Source organism: Pecten maximus, chromosome 2, assembly GCF_902652985.1.
Source record: "Pecten maximus chromosome 2, xPecMax1.1, whole genome shotgun sequence".
NCBI lineage: Eukaryota > Metazoa > Mollusca > Bivalvia > Pectinida > Pectinidae > Pecten > Pecten maximus.
Window position 1 is genome coordinate 20249489 of NC_047016.1, and position 17935 is coordinate 20267423.

The 17935-nt window shown below is 38.1% G+C and overlaps 2 protein-coding genes across 6 annotated transcripts in view; one reads left to right on the forward strand and one right to left on the reverse strand.

The window, feature by feature from the left end:
• The window catches only part of LOC117321300 (adenylate kinase isoenzyme 5-like), a 70295-nt gene extending 68918 nt beyond the window's left edge, over window positions 1-1377 (reverse strand). For 4 of the 5 annotated variants that reach the window (XM_033875792.1, XM_033875783.1, XM_033875785.1 and 1 more), the window contains exons 1-3: window positions 1178-1377; window positions 379-598; window positions 197-229 (exon numbers count right to left, since the gene is read on the reverse strand). In XM_033875792.1, coding sequence (XP_033731683.1) covers window positions 197-229; window positions 379-598; window positions 1178-1237 — 313 coding nt within the window. In that variant the 5' untranslated portion in view covers window positions 1238-1377. The remainder of the gene's footprint in view (window positions 1-196; window positions 230-378; window positions 599-1177) is intronic. The other variant, XM_033875782.1, reaches the window with a different exon arrangement.
• Window positions 1378-1614: 237 nt separating this feature from the next.
• LOC117321343 (GPI-anchor transamidase-like) lies at window positions 1615-17045 on the forward strand. Its single transcript, XM_033875804.1, has 10 exons — window positions 1615-1724; window positions 3818-3963; window positions 4328-4386; window positions 8026-8102; window positions 8238-8349; window positions 8427-8523; window positions 11035-11152; window positions 11482-11592; window positions 12070-12248; window positions 12905-17045. The coding sequence occupies exons 1-10, from the start codon at window positions 1632-1634 to the stop codon at window positions 12972-12974; spliced, it is 1062 nt and encodes a 353-aa protein (XP_033731695.1). The 5' UTR covers window positions 1615-1631; the 3' UTR covers window positions 12975-17045.
• Window positions 17046-17935: the final 890 nt, after the last annotated feature.

A 17935-nucleotide genomic window follows, 5' to 3' on the forward strand; every position in this document is an offset into this window, starting at 1 on the left:
TTGAATTTTGGTCAAACAGTGTCCTAGATATTATAAATCTAGTACATCTGCAGTTGTGACACCACAAAATATTATACACGAGTGACTTGTTAAATAAGTACATTGGAACAGACGTTTTGTGTATACGACACACAGGTCAGTGAGACAGTTACAAAGATGTAACACCACACAGGTAGATTTCCTCATCCAACTATACCTGTTCCATCATCCAACCAAAAGTACTCTCGACCTGTTTATATGATTACATGAAATCTTTAAATTACTGTAATCATTTATATATAAAACATAATTTACAATTTGAAACAACTTCAGTATGGTAATGAGAAATAGTACTTGTTTTTAAAAAGCATACAATAGATGAACTTGAATGAAAAATACCTATTTTTGATGGATCCTTTTGTCTAGATGATGGCCTGGATCGCCTTGTCTTGCCTTGTGGAGGGGTGATAGGGGGCAGTGGTGTCTTAGTTCGCCGTATGTCCACAAAGGCACTCCAAGTGATGTTGTCGGACCCCTTATCCTCTACCTTCTGTAGACAATCTATCAGGTATTTAATGTGGTTTGTCGGTCTATGGTACATCAAACCAGTCATCAAAGACTACAAATCAAAAAGTAAAAAGCATGATTTAATGAACTAGTCTGACAAATAGAAGTCATACAAAATGGGCCATGCCTTCAGTATAAATATATACTTATTCATAGAAAAATATCATACTGATGGGTCGAGTGACAGAACAATTTTACTGAATATATAATGATGTTGAGAATATACAGTACAGAGAATGTATGCAGTCAAAAACGCCGGTTGTTAATGCTGTGCTCCTTATATTGTCAATTTATAAGTCTTTTGATATCTTAGGATAAGTCATGCCGAAGGTGTTTATCATCATTGTTATACAACACCCAAAGGTCACATTAGAGCTTTTATAAATGAGATTAAATCGTAATCTGCTCACAAGTGTAAAGCAGTATCATTTTGATAAACCAACAGCTATTTGTACAATTTTGCAGAATATGTATTATTTTCATGGAAAGCGGAATACTAGAATCAAAGTTAAATGTTAATCTGAAGACAACTGTCACTAAATGATCGCCATGTCAAGCATGGACATCTCGCTCCATGGAGTCAAAAGAAAACAACAATTTGTCAACAAAAAACGAGGTTTTGAAAACTCACCTCAAAAAGTCGAGGGATATTCCTTGCCGACAGATATGACTTCGCATCATCCGTAGTCATCTTGCCACTACGGACACGAATGTACGAGTCCTTTTTTCGTGGTATCTTGTCAGTTGGTTTCTTCGATTTTATAAAATTAGTAGTCGGAAATCACTTTCCAACGTAGACTCTCATGGGGCACCTGCACAGAACAGCCTGTATCCAAGGACAACAAAAATAGGCGGACTTATCTTCTTCCGGTTAACCGCAGATATCGAAATAAAGTGCAAGGATTATATAGATTATTTGAAATATTTAATATATTTACAAGACTAATCTCTCATGTCAAGATATGTTATTTCTATCATAGGTTGTAATCAAAGCGAAAATAACTTTCTTATGAATAAGAATTTTAAAAATATACACGACGACTAGAAGTTAATACGCGGAGGAATATATATAAATATAATTCAAAATGGCAGCCCCCATACGTGTTCCGGGGTGCTGTCGGCATTTACAATTAACTGTCATTTTGACGCTGCTGGTTTTCTGTTCATATTCTGAATCGGTAAGATTTTTTTTTCAAATCTATAGACATGTATTATGTTTCTTCTTTTTTTTCTTTTATACTCTTTCACGATATCACTGCAACATAGGGTATATTAGTAACCAATTTTGACGGATCGACTATTTCCCGGATTCGGCCACGTCACTATCGCATCGTTTTGTAAACACTTAATAATGTCTACCCTACGACTCATAACCTGTGACTCGAAGGGTAGATATATATTAAGTGTTTACCAAACGATGCGATAGTGACGTGGCCCTGTGATTCGGCACACTTATTTGTTCAACATAAGTCAAAATACTTGTTATGTATATGCTGTTATATCAATCGTTCGCCTTCGAGTTTCTTTTCATTTCTAGACCAGATCGAAGCTCTATCTGTATCTGTACTTGGTTCCGTGTGGTAACTTTCTCACATGCTAAAATATCCATATATGAGAACAGATAAATCACATTTGCAAACAAAAAATTCAAAAACTCGTCTACTTTTACATAATTTATAAACTATACTATTCAATATTGCCATTGAACACAGTTGAAGACATTCTTTTACTGTTGCTTGTCCAAATGGATAGTTATGCTACTGTTTTAAAGCAAAAGCAATTGACGCTTGTCTACTTTTAGAAAAGTGTCAAATGTCTTTCCTCTACAACAGTAGCTAGTCCATTGAATTACATTGTGCAGTGCATGGCTAAAATTAAAATGTAAACAAAATGGGCAACATACTTTTAAAATGTTTGTTTGTTTACAAACATGTGTATAATCATATAAATTTCGTAGTCTGTTATTTTCAATAGCATGGTATCACTGAATGTATCCGAGTTTGGTAGTGAGATGACATATTGGAGTTCAAGCACATCCTATCAAATCAAAGGAAGTCTCCAACCTGCTAGATCTATTGTCCACAGGTCATATGTACAGTCATATGTGATTTACAAGCTTTAATAAATCCCATCATCTAGTCCATGTTCTTATATCCAGGGACATCTCAAAGGGACACAGCCAAAAGGAACTGGCTTATTCTAGTTTGCTTTGAAATGACAAGCAAAGAAAGGAATATTTTGAAATATTAGAAGAAGTAAAAGTCATCATGAATTTTCTTAATATAAATCAGAAACAAGTTAACAAGATGTGAAAGAGAAACAGAGAAGTCATTACAGGAGGAAGCAAGGCAGAAAGAACACAACAAAAGGGAGCCCTATATATATCACATCTGTGGACCTCCTTGCAGTAGAAAAATTGTGCACCTTCTGAAAACAAGAAACACTGTATATAAAAGGAGAAGAAACAGATGTCATTTCTTAATCTTAGGTAGTATAGGAAGGTCTACAAATTAGCATCTGAACTGTGATACATAATAATGATAATAATATGAAATATAATGTTGAACAATCTCCTGACAATGTAATTTTAGATATGATTATAGAGGCATTGTTTTTGCCTGTATTCATTATTAACTTATATCTTCTGATGCTAACAGTTCCACATGTTCATATCATATACAATTGGGTTAGGTCCTTTTATAGGGATTTGAATGAATGAAGGTAATCTAAAACAAATTTGGTGAAAAAAAAAAAAATTAGTAAGAAAATAGTAAAATGCTTCACTTTACCATGTCCATGGGTATGTTATTGTGTTTAGAGGAATGAATGAAGAAAATATAAAAAGATTTGGTGAAAAAAAGTTAATTAGGTTACTGGTAGTAAGAAAATAGTGAAATGCTTCACTTTACAATGCCATGGTAAAGTGAAGTGCCCCGCAACACCCTAAATTTTTGTTTTATTAGGTAGAGAGATAATAAAGCTTACCAATAAAAAATTAAGTGAAGAAAAGTCGCTTGAAAACAAATTATAAGGTGGCTTCACTTTACCATGAGGGAGGGAAGGGGGGGGGGGGGGGGGGGGGGGGGCATTTCACCATAATGGTATTTTGACCTTGGTTCATTTCACCAGGCTTCAATATACATGTACCATGTCACACAGGTAATGAACTGGTTTGTGTTAATTTCAGACTATGTTTTACTGTTTTTAAACACATTGCAAATTGCTTGTTCTAATAATATTTGCTTCTCTGTTACTATATTCTGTATTTCAGGTAAATCCAGAAGAATTTTTTACAAGTGGTCATACTAACAATTGGGCGGTACTTGTGGACACGTCTAGGTTCTGGTTCAACTACCGCCATGTGGCTAATGTGTTGTCTATATACAGGAGTGTCAAACGCCTGGGCATCCCAGACAGGTACCTAACTATCTGTATTCATAAATACTGCTATTAATGGGTTCTAAAGCAGAAATTGCTCAATCGGGTATAAGACTATCATATGGTGTTGGACTGTTGGAAGTGAAAAAAGTGAGAAAAAAAATGACATCACTATTTATGAAGCTTTCAGAAATTAATTAGCACCTGTAGCATTATATTGTTGCATTACACATTCTACCATACTGTATTTGATATCTATAAATGATCTTATTACATTTCTCTCTTGTACTAGTGGCTTTTCTTAGTCTGGGTGACTTTTTATCTATAAAACTTGTAATCTGACAACCATAAAAGCAGTAGAAAAAACTTAACACTAGATATGAAATCCATTCTTTTTCTGTAGCCAAATTATCCTGATGGTGGCTGATGACATGGCTTGTAATCCTCGCAATCCTCGACCAGGTAGGTACTTCTAGGAGTTTAATCCTCACAGTCCTCAACCAGGAAGATACTCAAAGAGGTTTAATCCTTGCAATCCTTGTCCAGATAGGTACTCCCAGGGGTTTAATTCTTGCAATCCATGTCCAGATAGGTACTACCAGGGGTTTAATCCTCACAATCCTTGTCCAGATAGGTACTACCAGGGGTTTAATTCTTGCAATCCATGTCCAGATAGGTACTACCAGGGGTTTAATCCTCACAATCCTTGTCCAGATAGGTACTACCAGGGGTTTAATCCTCACAATCCTCGACTAGGTAGATACTCCAAGGGGTTTAATCCTCACAGTCCTCGCCCAGGTAGGTATTCCCAAGGGTTTAAATGTGGATGCAAATTAATGCATTGTATTGACTGTTAGTGCTGTAGCGTCTTTAAGCATTATTTTGATTGAACATCTTTCCTTCGTACATATCCATATTTTGTGGATTTTGATACAAAAATTGATATGACTTTGCATCTAACAGGTGTATAACACATAAAATATATTGCTATTGTTCCACCCAGTGGTACTCCTTCCAGCACAATCTAACAGGCATTCTGCACTTCCACACTTTTGACCTTTGGTTGAGCATTTGCCCCTGTGAGGAAGACTTTAGGCTCTGTCCCCTGGGCCGAGACATACAAGAGTCTTATAAACATGGTAGTTGCTACTCCTGCTTAATGCTCAGCGTTTTAGGGAGTGTGATGACAGAGTGTCCATTGTCAGAATAATGTGGCTGGACGAGGTGTCAAGCTGGATGTCTTTGGCAGTATGTTTCAGTCAGGTAGCACTATAAAGTTGACATCAGATTCATGCGATCAAAAGGGGACAAACACGAACATACCGCAGCCTCAAAAAACACACACATACACTACATGCATGCATCTCACTTACAAGGGAGGCTGTATACACTACACGCATGCATCTCACTCACAAGGGAGGCCGTATACAATACACACAGGCATCTCACTCACAAGGGAGGCTGTATACACTACACACAGGCATCTCACTCACAAGGGAGGCCGTATACAATACACGCAGGCATCCCACACACAACGGAGGCTGTATACACTACACACAGGCATCTCACTCACAAGGGAGGCCGTATACAATACACGCAGGCATCCCACACACAACGGAGGCCGTATACACTACACACAGGCATCTCACTCACAAGGGAGGCCATATACAATACACGCAGGCATCTCACTCACAAGGGAGGCGGTATACAATACATGCAGACATCCCACATACAAGGGAGGCCATATACACTACACGCAGGCATCCCACACACAAGGGAGGCCTATACAATACACGCAGGCATCCCACACACAAGGGAGACCGTATACACTACACGCAGGCATCCCACACACAAGGAAGACCGTATACAATACACGCATGCATCTCACTCACAAGGGAGGCCGTATACAATACATGCAGGCATCTCGCTCACAAGGGAGGCCGTATACAATACACGCAGGCATCCCACACACAAAGGAGGCCTATACAATACACGCAGGCATCCCACACACAACGGAGGCCATATACAATACACGCAGGCATTCCACACACAACGGAGGCCTATACAATACACGCAGGCATCCCACACGCAAGGGAGGCCATATACAATGCACGCAGGCATCTCACATTCAGGGGAGGCCATCCTTAAATGACCTTAGTTGTTGATAGGATGTTAAACAATACAAAACCAAACCAAATTGATGCTCATGCTGCTGTTATTAGCATTTTCTCACATAATTCACAGGGTTATCCTGTGGTTGGTAGGAAAAGGTTAATAGAATCTTTCACCCCTTTTGGGATGAGATAGGGGGATCTCAACCCGAGGGTGGAAATTGTAAAATTCCTAAACACGAGGCTTCCGAGTATTTGGGAACTTAACAATCTCTCCCCGAGGGTTGAGATCCCCCTATCTCATCCCAATAAGGGGTGAATGATTATTTTTCTCTTACCCTGTTTTCCAATCGTAGTGTGAATCAAATCGAAACGTATGTAAACAACAACACGTGGATGGCAGATAACTGTTGTGATAAGGCTGCAGCAGACGTTTTACATCTTACAATGTTGATTTCATACAAAATATAGTACGGATAAGCTTGTCAAAATGAACACCAAACACTCAGTTAACTCTGATGATTAATACTTATTTTAAATTGAACATTTTCACTTCGTTTTAAATCTTCCTCAAATACCGTATTTGACCTAATAAGGGCGCGGGTAATTGGCAGTGGGGGCGCCCTTATTAAGATTAGTTATTCTGAAACAGACTATACCTTATAGCAGAATACCCAAGGCTGTGGAAACGGTAAAATATTCAGTCATAAAAATATTCCAGATGAAGATATCTATTCATTATCATATATCAAGCTTAAACGTCACTTGAATATTCCTGTAAACTTTTAAACCATGCCAGCTGATCTTTAGACCAGAGAACGTGTGTTCCACCATTTATGTTCAAATGGAATGCTTTTGTGTTCTATTTATAGACACAGGTGATTTCCCAGATCATATCAGACATCGTTTTCTTTGACCTAATAATTGATTTACAATGTCTTTTACTAGCTTTCTGTTCTGAACAAAAGTTATTTATCAACAAGAATGAAGTCTTTTACTTTATCTTTAAATAAAGATGGTAAGTTATTATTTGTATGTGTGTTTAGTTTCGGGTGCTCTTTGCACTGACATGTCATCTGTAGAATAGACAAAATGTGGCGAAAACTTGTGTTCGAGTTACCTAATTTGCTGAAGAAAATTGAACACATAAAGTAGCAAAACTTTTCACAGGAATTATTACTTTTGAACCCCATTTTGACACTCGGTCAAAGATTTATTTCCTTGAAAAAAGGTTGGGGCGCCCTTATTAGGTCAAATACGGTAGTAGGCAAATAGGTAAACAAGCAGACGAACACATACATGTGTAGCCCCTTAAAAGTAGTTCGGGTCAGGTTATAGTGACGTCACCCTATCCAGAACAAGAGCACGTTCAAAGAGCACATGTAGCTTGTCTTTTCCCTAGGGTGAGATAAGAAAATCTCACCCTGGTAAAACTGCGGATATCCCTGTCCAGGGTAAGAGAAAAATTGATCTCACACGGGGGTAAAGACAGGTATTATGCGCTATATGATGCTGCTCACAATAATGTAACATCATCATTTTACGTTGAGTAACCGTCGTTAATGATGACGTCATCAATTTTGATGCACATTGCTAGGAGCATTGTAGATGGCACAATGAAAAACTTTCCTAAAAACTTTCCTTGCAAGTAGGCGAGAAAAATAATAGATCTGTTCCACAAACAATGATATCTCAACCCTTGTGTAAGAGTTTAACTGGTCAAAATCTTACACTCTCGTTGAGATATCCCTGTCCACAGAACAGACCAATGTTAGATTCTATTAATTCCCCTTCCCCACTATTTCTTGAATAATGCTTCCAATTATGGGTAACCCCAGTGCTCGTTGAACTAACAGAGGGCTAACAGAGTACAGGTGAATTAGTTGGAAAATGACTCTTGATTAAAATTTGTATTCTAATCTCTTAGATTGATACTTTGTTAATGTTTGAGATTTTCACTATCTCATAAGCTATTTCTCTTGTTTTGTAGCAACTGTCTTCAATAATGCAAACCAACAGATCAATGTGTACGGGGATGATGTAGAGGTGGACTATAGGGGGTACGAGGTAGGTGTCTGATGTGTGTCTTACAACAGATATATAGACATTAGTCAGATGCAACAAAACAATGTCATGTACATTTTATAGTACCATAGAAGTTGGTTAGTGAGAATGATTTTATGCTTCTGTTGCACTTACCAGGTAACAGTTGAGAACTTCATCCGAGTCCTGACAGGTCGGCTGCCACCAAGTACACCGCGGTCCAAACGACTGTTAACAGACGAGAGGAGTAACGTTCTTGTTTATATGACTGGTAAGAGAGACTACATATCTATCCTAGATTTGACCTGTGTCTGTTAACTCTGCCTAAAGTCTTATGTTTACTTGTAGGTCATGGCGGAGATGGGTTCCTGAAGTTTCAGGATGCTGAGGAAATTTCCAATGTAGAGTTGGCTGACGCTTTTGAGCAGATGTGGCAGAAAAGGAGGTTAGGCATGAAACAGATGTTTAAACCTGATATCAGCATTCTACACATAGTTACAGATACATAATTATATATTGATACATGGATATGTTCAGTGTATACTGTAAGAAGTTAAAAGTAGAATTTCATTTGATGACATTTGTAAAGGAAAATGACATTAGAAAAAATTTGTGAAGTATGGTCATGGTAAAACAAGAACTGAACAAAAGGTTATTTCTTGTCAGCAATATTGAATCTAATTTTGCTGTCCATGTTTGATAATGCTGCCCATTTATTTCATCTCTTAAGAAATATTTGAGGCAAAACCAAGTCTTAACACCGTTGTAAAAATCATGAGCAGTTTGAAGTGTAATTATCAGATGATATAAATATTAATACTTAAACATATTAATTTTTAAACTCTCAAATTTTAGCGCATAACTGAACGTAAGTAGGTTAGTGCAATGAAGAATTAGCACGCTCACAGTAGTGGATACATGTAAATGTTAACATTATTTATTTTACAACAATTGCGAAACAAGTTATATCAACTTATATTAATCACGCTTGTTGGCCCAGATGGGAACGCGTGAGGGGTCTTGCTGTGGGAGGAAACCGGAGTACCTGGGGAAAACCCATGTGGTCGGGCAGGTGACCCCATACCTTTTCACGTCAAATTGGGGAATCAAACCCCAGCCGCCTAGGTGAAAGGCAAGTGTGTTAACACTGTGCCATCCGACCACCAGAAGTTGGTGATAAGGTGGCTAGGAGGTATGCTCACGGTAGTGGTGGTGGGGTAACGCTCACAGTAGGGGATGGTCGGGTGGCATGCTCACAGTAGGGGATGGTCGGGTGGCATGCTCACAGTAGTGGTGGTCGGGTGGCATGCTCACAGTAGGGGATGGTCGGGTGGCATGCTCTCAGTAGTGGTGGTCGGGTGGCATGCTCACAGTAGTGGTGGTCGGGTAACGCTCACAGTAGTGGGTGGCTGGGTGGTATCTTCACATTAGTTGGTGGACGGGTTGTTGGGTGGCTGGGTGGCACCCTCACAGCTGTGGTGGTCGGGTGGCACGCTTACAGTAGTGGTGGTCAGGTGGCATGCTCATATTAGTGAGTGGATGGGTTGTTGGGTGGCTGGGTGGCACACGCACAGTAGTGGATGATTGGGTGGTATGCTCACAGTAGTGGTGGTCGAGTAATGCTCACAGTAGTGGTGGTCGGGTAATGCTCACAGTAGTGGTGGTCAGATAGCTGGGTGGCATGTTCACAGTAGTGGGTGGTTGGGTGGCATGCTCACAGTAGTGGTGGTCGGGTAACGCTCACAGTAGTGGATGATTGGGTGGCATGCTCACAGTAGTGGTGGTTGGGTGGCATGCTCACAGTAGTGGTGGTCGGGTAACGCTCACAGTAGTGGGTGGTTGGGTGGCATGCTCACAGTAGTGGATGATTGGGTGGCATGCTCACAGTAGTGGATGATTGGGTGGCATGCTCACAGTAGTGGTGGTCGAGTAATGCTCACAGTAGTGGATGATTGGGTGGCATGCTCACAGTAGTGGTGGTCGAGTAATGCTCACAGTAGTGGATGATTGGGTGGCATGCTCACAGTAGTGGTGGTCGGGTGGCATGCTCACAGTAGTGGTGGTCGGGTAACGCTCACAGTAGTGGATGATTGGGTGGCATGCTCACAGTAGTGGTGGTTGGGTGGCATGCTCACAGTAGTGGGTGGTTGGGTGGCATGCTCACAGTAGTGGTGGTCGGGTAACGCTAACAGTAGTGGGTGGTCGGGTGGCATGCTCACAGTAGTGGATGATTGGGTGGCATGCTCACAGTAGTGGTGGTCGGGTAACGCTCACAGTAGTGGATGATTGGGTGGCATGCTCACAGTAGTGGTGGTCGGGTGGCATGCTCACAGTAGTGGGTGGTCGAGTAATGCTCACAGTAGTGGTGGTCGGGTGGCATGCTCACAGTAGTGGTGGTCGGGTGGCATGCTCACAGTAGTGGGTGGTCGAGTAATGCTCACAGTAGTGGTGGTTGGGTGGCATTCTCACAGTAGTGGTGGTCAGATAGTTGGGTGGCATGCTCACAGTAGTGGTGGTTGGGTGGCATTCTCACAGTAGTGGGTGGTCAGGTGGCATGCTCACAGTAGTGGTGGTTGGGTGGCATGCTCACAGTAGTGGTGGTCGGGTAACGCTCACAGTAGTGGGTGGTCGGGTGGCATGGTTCAATTTCCCTTATTTGATGTAATAAGGAATTGGGTAACCTGCCCAACCACCGGTGTTTTCTCTGGGTACTCTAGTTTCCTCTCACAGTAAAACATCTTGAGAGCCTCCATCTGGGCCAACAAGTATGATTAATAGAATTTAATGAAACTTATTTGCAATTACTGTAAAATAAATAAAGCTTACATTTTGATATACACAACAATTGGAGGAAGACTTTCAATGGCAAAAGCACTAAAATAAGATGACTACAGAAGTATGTATGTGTACAGTAATCTAGTTGATAGATAATGCTGACTGTGTTTGTGTGACATAGGTACCATGAGCTCTTCTACATGATTGACACCTGCCAGGCGGAGTCTATGTTTCAAAAGTTTTACTCACCTAACATCTTGGCTGTGGCCAGCAGTAAGATTGGCGAGGACTCACTGTCAGTAAGTTATCAGTGTTCTTGGAGCCTGACAATTTCAGATATATTCAGGGTGGTTTAAAACTTGTAATCATAATATGGAATCAACCGAACATACACACAGTGGAAAAAAATTGTAAAAATGTAATTTGCACAAATTTGTTAATGGAGTCAACTGTACTTATACATTAAATACATGTGATGATTGGTTATTTTGAGGTAATGCTAGAGTCTTCAGTAATATATCAATTGGATAAATGTTGTATCATGAGTTTGAACTGTTTTAGTGCAATAAGAATTGATACAGTCTTCTACTGATGCTTGTATGATATGAGTGTTAACTTTTGTTTACAGCACCATGTAGACCCGACCATTGGTGTGTTTGTGATTGATAGATATACTTACTATGCACTAGAGTTTCTTGAGTCTGCCAAACCTGATAGCAAGAAGACAATGGGACAGTTTGTAAGTCTAACCCAATTCATACACATAGAATCATAGTGATGCACATCATGTGTATTGCGTTATAAATTAAAGACAATATCAACAATGTATCATATTGATTGATCTTGAAATATTCTGCTGCAAATACTGGAGGTGCTCACAACTAAGACCCTTCTCTAACTTGTGCACCAGACTAACTAGTGGGTGGGGTGGGGGGTGGGGGTGGGGGGGGGTCTTATTTTTGGTAAAATGTGGTAGATAATCTCCAATACCTGTAGGTCATCCCCATAGCTGTATGAATATCACCTGATCTAATTAAATGCAAGTTACATTAAGTGCAAGTTAACGACTTACAAATTTTGTAAATGTAGTAAAACATTCTGGAATGTTTTGTTACTGCACAACATAGAAACTTTCAGAACGCTCAGTTATGGTCAGACTAATGCATAATTCCGGTTTGAACTATTTAGTGTGTAATGATATGTTTTGTGTGTACAGCTAAAGGTATGTCAACCTTCCCAGTGTTCATCAACTGTGAGTACACGTAAAGACCTATTTCCAAGGGACCCTGACAAAGTTCTTCTCACCGACTTTTTTGGCAGTGTGCGTAATGTAGAGCTCCTCACCGATACCATACAGCTGGAGAATGTTACAGGGGAGACAATCCAGCACTGCAGGTATTACACTCCAAACTGGACTGAGAATACTGTTATCAATCAAGTAAAAATATCAAATTACCAAATAGTGAAGCCTCATTAGACCATTAGTGTTCACATTGCCATCTGAAACTGAGAGAATGTTCAAGCCCTTTGTTTTATTCTTTGTTAACTATTAATCAAACTTCTGACAATCAGTGTTATTTTTATACACACGTCCTGTGCTAACTCTTGAGAAGTTTTCATGATTGTCAGATGAGTGGTTCTGAAAAGATTTGTTTTGAATTCCAACATTTCATAAAACAATATGCATTTCACTGTAATTGAAATTAGAATATGTTTTCATCATACATAATTATTTAACTATTTATAACAATTTCTAATGGCAGGAGGCAAAACCCCTGAGCTGATCATTAATTTTCAGTAGAAAACTAAAAGTACATTGTACATATGAAGAAAGAAGGGAAAAAACAACTTAATAACTGTATACTTCCTGAAAGAATGCCTGGACTGTAGTAAATTCTAGAATTAGAATCTGGTTCTCTTTCATACTGTCTACTATATATTAAGTTAAAGATGGCCAACTAGCACATTTCTCAAATTTGTGATTTTTTGTTCTGTTTGTAGTCATAAGGAAAATTTCAATTTACAAGGATATACTTTTTTTTATTTGGCAGTAAGGAGACATGTGAAGAGGAAAAAGGAGAGAGGCTTGTCTATGCTGACCAATTTCCTATGCCAATCTGAGAGTATTTGTCATCTTTCTGGACATCTGACTTAGGACTGGAGATTTAAAAGATCGCCCAGTTTCCTAAGGATAATGCATTGTCATCTTTCTGGAAATTACTCAAGGCTGAAAATTTGAGGGCTGACCTATCTCAACAGATTTCTTTCCTATATATGCCTTATTATTCTGGACTCCTGGTCCAAGAGAGAAGGGTAGATCTGACAAAGTCTCTTTACCCATTGTTAGGTCATCAGACATATTCTAGACATCAGCTTTGTGGCAGACAAGGGCCTTTTTGTTTATCGAGGTCAAAACGGTTGACCATAGTTGTTCGTTACGAAACAATGACAGTCCAAGTGATTTTATGTTGCTTTGGGACAAGTCTGTTGAACCTTCTAGGTCTGCATCAACGTGGAAATAGATGAACCAGTTTGTCAACATAAATGAACAGACCTGAGGGCTGGCCATAGCTGTGTCAGTGTATTAGTGCTGGTCTGAACCTTTGGCTCAAAGCCAGTATTCAAGACTGACTAGTGTTCTATATCATGCGGATCATGTTGACATATTTCTGTACAATATTATAGAGTAGACAAATGCCATGTATCACAGTATTTGTCCTTTACTCTATATTTGATTTAGATAATGTGAAGTTATCAACAGGTGGTGAATTTTTCTTGTGCAATGTCCATCCATATCATATGAATTGAAGTGACTGGGGAGTCCAGGTTATCCAAATACATTAATCCTGACAGGGTTTAGTATGTGGAGTTGGGAGATCCAGTGATATTTCCAGTTCCTCCTAACTTGTTAGAGGAGGGGGAGTCAGGGTCCGAGTTGATTTGATATATGCAGTGATAAACTGACTCAACCAAGCACCTCTGATGAGTCTTATCTGTAACAGACGAAATCGGTCAGGTCTAGAAGCAACATTTTGTCCAATCACCCACAGCCAGCCATTGGGAGTGAAGCTGTACCCAAACCAGTCACTTCAATCCAACCATAGTATAGTCCCTACACTTACTACTTAGTCAGTCCATTCCCAAAATATTCCTTTATCTTATAACTGATGTAACTTAGCCGTTATTACACTAACTATGTGGTATATAAAGTACCTAGCCTAAGTTTCCTCTGGCCCTGACACATGACCTATACATTCTGACAGATAGATGTATGGTGTAGACATGTTGTCGGGCCAGATAAACTTGGGCTAATATAGGTACCATATTCTTATATTTTCTAAGCATTCTTCAAATTATTTCAATGGTATTTATAAATTCCATGAAACTTTTTGTTTCTATAGGTACTATAATCACAATAACAATTTTACTGTAACTCTTATTCATACATATTCCATCAGGTTCGGAAGTATTTAAATGTGTGTGTTCATACTGTCATCCTTTTGTCTGGGTATACTGCCATCATTTGTCGTTAAAACCTGGTTATACTGCCATTATTTGTAAAACCTTTAATATACTGTCACCATGTCTGTAAAACCTGGTTATACTGCAATAATTTGTCATTTAAATCAGATTATACTGTCACCACGCATTTGTAAAAAGATTTTTATACTACCACAATACAAAACCTTAATATATTGTCATCATTCGTCTGTAAAATTTGTTATATCACCACCATTGTACAGTGTAACCCTGTGTTATAAGGATGTTGGATATATATATATTGGTAGTAACTGATTAAGAAATGGTGTGCGTAAAAACGGTGAGCCAAACACAGAGATTCATTCAATTGTCCAATTTATTGGAAAGCATTGTTTACATGTTTCGGCCATCATCACAACAACAATCATTTATTGTGATGTCTCATACGTATGTAAGCATCAGAAATTGATGACGCCATGAGTGAGTATACACAAAAAAAACACTGCCAAAGAGCAATTTGGCGGAGAAATAAATTATGTGTAGATGAAGTTGACAGGTGCTTGATTAATCTTTTGAGTTATATACAGATATAGTTAGTTATCCATTATAGGGAAAAAAATAGCAAAAAGTTCCAGACTAATATGTCCATAATAGCTAATTTATTCCAGGCTATTATGTCTATAATAGCCAATTTATTCTAGACTAATATGTCTATAATAGCTAATTAATGCTTAGGTGGGATGGTTCCATTGTATCCATAAAGGCGATGTGAACTACCTCGACCTTGAGAGAATATTATGGCGAGTTTATGTGTGTTAAGAGTGAATTCGGAAAGGTTAGAGTTGGAGAGTTGTATAATTATCTTCTTTGGAAGAAATGTCTGTTTTTTTTCATTCCAGTTATAGTGGAGTTATTTCTGGGGTTTTTTTTAGGTTGTTTAAACAGCAGATACAGCAGAGGCTATGAGTTGGTTGACAAGTTCCTTTTCTGAAGTGTCGGAGACCAGGATTGCTTCAGCTGAGTCAATTTCTGTTTGCAGGGCCCAAAATCTGTCCTTCCAATAGCCTCGAACTAAGATAGCTTCAACCAACTTATAGCCTTTGCAATCCAGCCTAAACATACGTTATGTCTCTAAAAAGAAATAGATTGTGAATTACTTCCTTTTGATATTGTCCAAAGGAAAAATAATTTTTTTAACACTTATTACATGTTCATTTTTTGTATGATATTTATGAATTATTGAAACTATTCTATTGCACAAGTTTACTGTTTATATTGTATGGGGTTTAAAGATTTAATTATGGCCTACTTCGAGCATCAACTATACTGATTATAATATGAACTACTATGAATTACATGTAATGCGCATGTATAGAGAAACAAGTTTTGATGTGCATGTCCAGTAGACTACGGATCAACAGCCGATTTCCTTTGGTCGGTCTACAGCAACTGGACTTCGTTTGCACATGGTCTCCATGTGGAAGCACAGCAGGGATTGGTTGTTGATTATATGCATGTGTAATCACATTAAATGAAACAGCCTCACTATAGCAAATAGTTGACACTCAAAGTAGGCCTATGTTTCATAAAGTAGTCTCTATTGTATTCTCTATAGTTTCATTAAGTTTTACATGCATTCATTGATTTCTTAAAATCAAAATACAAAATGTAGCTATTTTTTCTAATAAAACTTACAGCCTTTTGATTTCTGTTGATAAATGGTTTAATCAACCTTTAAAAAATATCATTAATTTTAGAAATAAAGAACAAACCAACCAACCTTATCAAAATTAAATGAGCATGTCCTGTTATTTTGTGTTATGTGTTATAGATTGTGGATAGATTTAAAAGGCGTAGGTAAAGGCTGGAAAGAGAAATGTTTTAATTGGTGGTCTTACTAGTTTTATATATTCCAGAGTAGCGAAGAAAATATTGAATACTTGTACGTTGCATCAATGTGCAGAATATGGAAACATTATTTTTAAGTTTATGCAGCAAATATGCACAAATTTAAGAAAGAAAGAAAGAAAGAAAAAGAAAGAAAAAAAAACTGCATTTACAGTAATGTACATGGAAGAAATTGGACTTGGATGGTTTACAAGGCAAATTTATGGACTCGTTTCTTCTTGCAGGAATGTTTTGAAATGTATTCCAGGCAAAAGACTGATGCGAACATGTTATAAAAATGTCAGTTCTGGTTCCAAAACCAGGTAGGAGTGAACAAATTGTCACACTCCATTGATATATAATACATGTAGCAACATGTGTTGCTAGTGATTGGTAATTTTAAGTGATAGTCCATATTGGTAAAGTTTCATTTTACCTGTACTATGTAGCAAGTAATTTAGTAAAGGAGTCAACACTTCAGATTTGTTCTTCCTTTTGTCAACTTACATGGTAAAACTCATCTATCTTGGTGTTTGTCCAGGTAGTTCAGTTTTAATCCAATCTATAAATGTATTTGAAATGTGGTACGTTTCATAACTATGATTATGTGCCATTCTGATTAACATATTTTTAGTTAGTTGCTGTTCTTTTATTTTGGTATTTTAATTTTGTTTGAAGGATATACAGTATCTACTTTTAGTCTTTTTTCCGATTTCTTTGAAAACTAAAATCAAAGGTTTTAATTATCTTTATCGTTTAATAAAATTACAACTAGACATACAGTGTACTAAGTCATTGATTAAAGGAGTTACTACGGATTGTAAATCTTTCTTTTCTTTTTCTTTAAGTAGACTTTAACAATTCTTCTCGGAATTCAGTTGCTGCATTTCCAAATTTTCTACATTTTGTTACAAGAATATCCAATTGAGATCTTGCAAGATCCAAATCTTTCTCTCGACAGGAAAGTAGACATTGGTTGAAAAAATAATATTGATAAACTAGAATTAAACAGGTGCACAGACTAGCATTACCAGTAAGTGCAAGTGTAGAACCATCAGACATGTTATTCCTAACAGTTTTTCAATCACTGCTATATATAAACACGATCTTCAAAACTGATTGATGCAGAGGACAAGTGTCCTGAAAAACTTTTTTTTTTCTTGTGTAACATGCAACTGGTTTATAATTATTGAATGAATTTCCAATAGGATCATGGCAACATAAGTACTACCCTGAAGTGAGGCGAACAAGGTACTGTTGTCAATATCTCCTGCTCATCATACAAGTCAGGACAAGACGACTAAATTTAATTTGAATTATTATAAGATATGACTGGATGCAACCATCAAAGAGTTGGTGTAACTAGTAGTATTCGGATCGTTTCCAGATTGAATTGTGATTGGAAGTTGAAGTAGAATGCTACTTGGCTGTCTCTGTGTGGTCTTAGTGTGGATATTCAAAGAAACAGAATTTAAGTTCACGTTAAATTCTCCTACTACATTATGCATTAGGAGCAGTTGTTCAGGTAAGTGTGTATCGAACTTGGATCAGCCCATGTGCAGATTCATAACAGTATTTCCTCATGGGAGTGTTTACAATGTAGACTGCAATTGCATTACTGCCAAAGTGCCACGGACATATATATGCCAATTCTGGTGTAGGCTCTCTATCATGACTAATACGCCAATAGCTGTATCGTGATCATGCTTAATAAG